The sequence below is a fragment of the Barbus barbus genome, assembly GCF_936440315.1.
Source record: "Barbus barbus genome assembly, chromosome: 34".
Taxonomy (NCBI): Eukaryota; Metazoa; Chordata; class Actinopteri; order Cypriniformes; family Cyprinidae; genus Barbus; species Barbus barbus.
In genome coordinates, this window is record NC_136762.1 from 22,157,786 (window position 1) to 22,164,130 (window position 6,345).

A 6,345-nucleotide genomic window follows, 5' to 3' on the forward strand; every position below is an offset into this window, starting at 1 on the left:
TCGCTGCGCGCTGTCCACATTCCGGGGGAGCTCAATCGTGCGGCCGATGCGCTCTCACGACAGCTCACTTTCTCGGAGAGTGGCGACTCCATCCCGAGACGATCCGGCTGATCTGGAGTCGATTCGGGGAAGCTCAGGTAGACCTGTTTGCTTCCCGCGAGTCCTCCCACTGCCAGCTATATTCTCCCTGACCGAGGGGCCCCGCGGCACGGACGCACTGGCACACAGCTGGCCTCGGGCTTTACGCAAGTATGCATTTCCCCCAGTGAGCCTACTCGCACAGACACTGTGCAAGGTCAGGGAGGACGAGGAGCAGGTCCTGCTGGTCGCGCCGTATTGGCCCACCCGGACCTGGTTTCCGGAACTCATTCTCCTCGCGACAGCCCCTCCCTGGCGTATCCCTCTGAGGAAGGAACTCCTTTCTCAGGGGCTCGGCACCATATGGCACCCGCATCCAGATCTGTGGAACCTCCAGGTGTGGCTCCTGGACGGGACGCGGCAGACTTAAGTGGTCTACCACAGGCCGTGGTAGACACCATCACTCAGGCTAGAGCTCCTTCAACAAGGCAAGCCTATGCTCTGAAGTGGAGTCTGTTCGCGAACTGGTGTTCTTCTCGCCGGGAAGACCCCCGAAGATGCACGATTGGAGTAGTGCTTTCTTTCCTGCAAGAAAGGTTGGAGCGTAGGCTGTCACCCTCCACCTTGAAGGTGTATGTGGCTGCTATCGCGGCCCATCACGATGCAGTGGACGGCCCGTCCGTGGGAAAGCATGATCTCATCGTGAGGTTCCTGAGGGGTGCCAGGAGGTTGAATCCGCCGAGGCCACCCCTGATGCCCTCCTGGGACCTCTCTATCGTCCTGGCGGGACTTCAGAGGGGTCCCTTTGAGCCGCTGGACTCAGTCGAGCTGAAATTCCTGTCGGCTAAGACAGCGCTCCTGACCGCGCTCACTTCCATCAAGAGGGTCGGGGACCTCCAAGCATTTTCGGTGAGCGAAGAGTGCCTTGTGTTCGGGCCGGACTACTCTCACGTTGTCCTGAGACCCCGGCCGGGATACGTGCCCAAGGTTCCCACCACGACCTTCCGTGATCAGGTGGTGAACCTGCAAGCACTGCCTTCGGAGGAGGCAGATCCAGTCTTGGCGTTGCTGTGTCCCGTAAGAGCATTGCGCATATACGTGGACCGCACCCGGAGCTTCAGAAGCTCTGAGCAGCTCTTTGTCTGCCACGGAGGTCAGCAGAAAGGGAAGGCTGTCTCCAAGCAGAGGTTGGCCCACTGGATAGTGGAGGCCATCGCCTTGGCGTACCAATCCCAAGGCGAGCCGTGCCCCCTTGGGGTGAGGGCTCACTCCACACGGAGTGTTGCCTCCTCCTATGCGTTGTCGCACGGCGCCTCTTTGGCAGACAGCTGTAGAGCTGCGGGCTGGGCGACACCGAACACCTTCGCGAGATTTTACAGTCTCCGCGTGGAGCCAGTCTCTTCCCGTGTGTTGGGTAACAGGTAAGTGGCGGGAAGAGTTGGCCGGTGTCACGCTTGCTGCGCCATTCCCCCTCACCCGGGGATACGAGCGCCTGTTTTCCTCCTCCAGTTCAGTTCCCCGGACGGCGAACCCTGGTGGAGACCTCCAGCACCCCCGGCAGTCAGACTGGGCGGAGCAGTCTGACGCCAGGCCCAGTACTGGTGCTAGCTCGCCCGGGTCTCCGGTCAGCCCCTGTACTCGGCTAGGTGTCCGTATGGCCTGATTCCCTTCGGGTAATCCCACACGTGTATTCATCCACGGTACGGTTTCCCTCACGGTAAACCCGTGTCTTCCCTTTGGCAGAGCTCTGTCAGGCCCTGCTGGCAGCCCTCCTCCCTACTCCTAGGTAGGATCTGCCCCAGGGTCCAGTCGTATGTAGTACTGCCCCAGGCCTGGGTCAGTCCATATCAGTGTCTCCACATGTTACCTCCCTTCGGGCAGGATGTGGCCTCCGTAGCGCCCTTCTCCGGAAGGCTCGCTTCCCCGTCGTTACCGCCAAGCTGTAACAACAAATAGGAAAGACTTGAAGCAGTCTTTCATAGAAGGTCGAAATCCCTTCCGATTTCTTGGGGAAAGGAACAGCGGCTTGGCTATCTCCAGCAGCAATGTACTCAGTGGTCCCTGCGGGCACCAAGGTTAGCGAATTTGCGCTGGGGCGATGGGAAGGTTGCGACCTTCGCATGGCATTTGTCTGTCACGCACTAGCTTGTCAACATTTGCATGCACAAGGTCGTGACGGGGTTCAGGTTGTGGCGCTTTCCATATGACCCCTATGTCGTCACGACATAACTCGTAGTGACCGACAGATAGGGAACGTCTCGGTTACGTACGTAACCCTCGTTCCCTGATGGAGGGAACGGAGACGTTATGTCCCCATGCCACAATCTTGAACCATCGCTGGTTGCCAGGGACACGTTCTCGGCTCCTCAGCGGGTAAAACCGGATGAGTGGATGCACCTGTCGCCCTTTTATACCCGTATGCACGGGGAGTGGCTCAGGTATGCAAAATCCACTAGCCAATTTCATTGGCGTTTTCTCTTAAGTCAGAGATGATTGGGGCTTCCAAGTAAATCCCCTATGTCGTCACGACATAACGTCTCCGTTCCCTCCATCAGGGAACGAGGGTTACGTACGTAACCGAGACGTTACTGAAGGTCGGTTGAATTAATGATTCTGTCACTCACTCATTAAGTGATTTGCCACCACCAAGTTTACTGGCGGTTTTAGTGTCATATTTAAAAGTCTCAGTTTATTTTTCCATCATATTTCTATAATCAAAATTTTATATTTAAAACATTCTCAACGGTATTTATGCAGTTGTAGTTGTACCGGTTCAAATCCTGTGCATAAATTAATTTTGTTGGTAATGAATTTATTTGATTGGTAACAGTTCTATACAGTGTCTTCTTATTCTAATTGTTTACTGATTAAAAATAAGACATTTTTCAGGCTGTAAATGTGGATCTTTCTGATAAATTTGAGTGCTGGGTCTTGGTCTTGGCTCGGTCTCGATAATGGAAACTGTAATTGTAACTTCTTTTTAATTAACAAAATAGACTATAACTTGTAATAGTACCGTTATGAATATTCATGGCCACAAATGTGCATATGAGGCCATAAATCCAAATGAACATGGATGGTTGCTAATGGTACTTATGTCATCCCCTTGTCACCATAATTAATTTTCTAGATACACCCCTTGATGTGAGAGCTAGGACACATTATATTTTCAACAAATTACAACTTAAATTTCAATTTATTTCTCTCACAAAGATATTTTATAACATTAAAAGACTCTCAAGTACAGGGCACAACCCCTGGTCACCATACATTTTCATTAAAAAAGCAGCATCAATATTCATCAAAACATCTCCTTTTGTGTTCCACAGAAGAAAGAAATATCTATGGGTTTGGAATGACATGAGGGTGAATGCGAATAAATATTTACAAAATTTACAGTTTTGGATAAACTGGTCCTTTAAACTTTAAACTATATATTTAAAATGAAATGACGGGAGTTCTTGTAATAACTGTATTTGTGGCAGTGTACACTACGTAACAGTGACAGCATCCAATAGCACTTGAAATATTGTTGGCTTACTACAATATTACATAATATTACATCAATTATTCCTTACATATATGTAATTTTCATGCATAGAGGGTTGATTTAGTTATCTATTTATTCAAATCATACAGACAAAATCTGTATTTGTTCATAAAACTCATTTCACTCCTTTAAGCAAAAGCTTTTAGATAGGATTTGTATGATCATGTTGAGAAACACACATACACACACACACACACACACAGGTACATCTCAAAAAATTTGAATATCGTGAAAAAGGTCAATATTTTTTTTGAAAAGAGGACTTTGAACCACTGAGCAACAGTCCAGTTCTTTTTCTCCACAGCCCAGGTAAGACACTTCTGATGTTGTCTCTGGTTCAGAAGTGGCTTGGTAGCCCTTTTCCTGAAGATGTCTGAGCGTGGAGACTCTTGATGCACTGACTCCAGCTTCAGTCCACTCCTTGTGAATCTCTCCCAAGTGTTTGAATCAGCTTTGCTAGACAGTATTCTCAAGCTTGCGGTTATCCCTGTTGCTTGTGCACCTTTTCCTACCCAAATTCTTCCTTCCAGTCAACTTTGCATTTAATATGCTTTGATACAGCACTCTGTGAACAGCCACTACTTTCAGTAATGACCCTCTGTGACTTACCCTCTTTGTGGAGGGCGTCAATGTTCGTCTTCTGGATCATTGCCAAGTCAAGAACAAGAGATACCCGGAATTTATACTGTAGGGATGGTCATTAACTGAAACTCAAATGTAAATATTCTAATATTTTGAGATACTGATATTTGACTTTCATGAGCTGTAAGCTCTAATCATCAAATTAAAACAAAAAAGTTTTGAAACGTTTTACTTTACATGTAATGAATCTAAAATATATGAAAGTTTCACTTTTTGAAATGTTACAAGAAAAAATGACCTTTTTTCACGATATTCAATTTTTTTTAGATTTACCTGTATATATAATTTGTATTTTTGTGTACAAAATTTTGACTGGTAGTGCAGACTGCAGACATGTACATTCTGTGGAAAAGCATACCTCCTCCTTTCACATCCCTTTTAATGACCTTAAGATGAACACCAAGGAAAGAGTTGAATGCTCTTTGATTATACTTGCAGAAGTAACAACCCAACCACCACATGCCACGTGAGGAACTTTAATGCTTGTGGTTAAGAGAAAAAAAATCAATGCTCTTACTTTTTATATATATAACAGATATTCTGCAGACGGCCCTCCCTGCTTCATTTTGTGGTAATTTGGGATTAAAACTGTCTGAATAGTCACTTCATCAGCATATGTCTGTTATTGTATATCTGCAGTAGCTCACTTCAGCCACTGTGGACTAAGTGAGATTTATGGTTACAGATATTTTGTCAGACATATGGGTCAAAATTGAATGATAATAGTAGCACAGCTAAACAAAAAACAAACTTTCTTTACTTTCCTATATAAAAAATTAGTTTGAAGTTACTAAATACCAGGGGGTGTCATCAGAGGTAGTCTCATAAATTTCTCAAAAAGCAACAACCCTTACATTTTCAAGAACTAAACAGTAAAGGCAAGACTGTATAAAAAACTAAATGACATTTACAAATATTGACAGGTCATTAAAGCACACATGCAGTTTAAAGCGTCAATAATAATGTTACCCTCTCCAAACACATTTACATTGTTATTATTAATATTATTTGTAAAAGTCTAGTCATTTGTTACTTATGTTAAGCTGTTGTAAACTATTACCTTAATGTCAATATAAACACACGAGTCAGTGGATTTACATTTACATTTAGCAGACGCTTTTATCCAAAGCGACTTACAAGTGACTTTTCTCACTGTTATCAAGTCCATTGGAGTCCCATATCCATGGATTGATATAGGCTTTTAAATCAAATGTCTTTTTTATTGCATGACATAGAAGCAAAAAGTAATATATAGCTACATAAAACGAGATCATACCTCCATCCTCAAACACGTTTATCCGCGTTGATCTTCTGTTTCCAAGCGGAGCACCGATGCGTCTCTCTGTTCTCCAGTCAGGCAGCAGCTTCACTCCACTTTCCGTTTGTTTAGTCAGCAACACCCAGATCTGCGAACATTTCAAAACACAAACGACAAAGGAAGAGAAACCGTGTGGTGTTGAGAAGGCAAGTGAGCTGCGCAAAACACCGTGTCCATCTGCGTCTGACAACTGATCACCCTACTCTCAGTAAACTCGAAGCCGGACAGTTATGAGTCATGAACAATTATGACAGACTGGCTGTCACAAACCTAGTACAGTGCCTTCTTTAACCAGTATTATGCCCCGTTTGAAGTTTCGGTTTGAATATTGATGCCAATCATGTGAGCATCAGGTGGAAGAGTTTTGTGCGTCATATGCGCGATATCGCATTAAAAAAGACAGTGCACATCTAGAACAAATCATTAATACAGAGTACACATTTTTTCTTTATTTACCCCCGAAATAATGAAAGTGAAATGTGACAACGTGCCCCACAGAGAGGCTCGTGGAACAACCCGTGGAAACATGATCATAACAGCTTGAAATGTTTTCTGGTTTAGTACACACACACACACAAACACACACACACACACACACATATATATATACATATTATATAAACAGAATACATGACCAGCACCATGAAACCAGCAGTTTCTCGCCTCCTCTGCCTATACATCAAATTAACAGGGCTATAGAGGAATATGTGGAGGACTTGTGAACTTTCTCACTGTGTGGATTTTGATGGCATGGCGC

The 6,345-nt window shown here is 45.3% G+C and overlaps 1 protein-coding gene across 1 annotated transcript in view; it reads right to left on the reverse strand.

The window, feature by feature from the left end:
- Positions 1–6,056, reverse strand: part of LOC306853841 (capZ-interacting protein-like) — a 56,173-nt gene extending 50,117 nt beyond the window's left edge. Inside the window, exon 1 of the mRNA XM_079391493.1 lies at positions 5,547–6,056. Coding sequence (XP_079247619.1) covers positions 5,547–5,552 — 6 coding nt within the window. The 5' untranslated portion in view covers positions 5,553–6,056. The remainder of the gene's footprint in view (positions 1–5,546) is intronic.
- Positions 6,057–6,345: the final 289 nt, after the last annotated feature.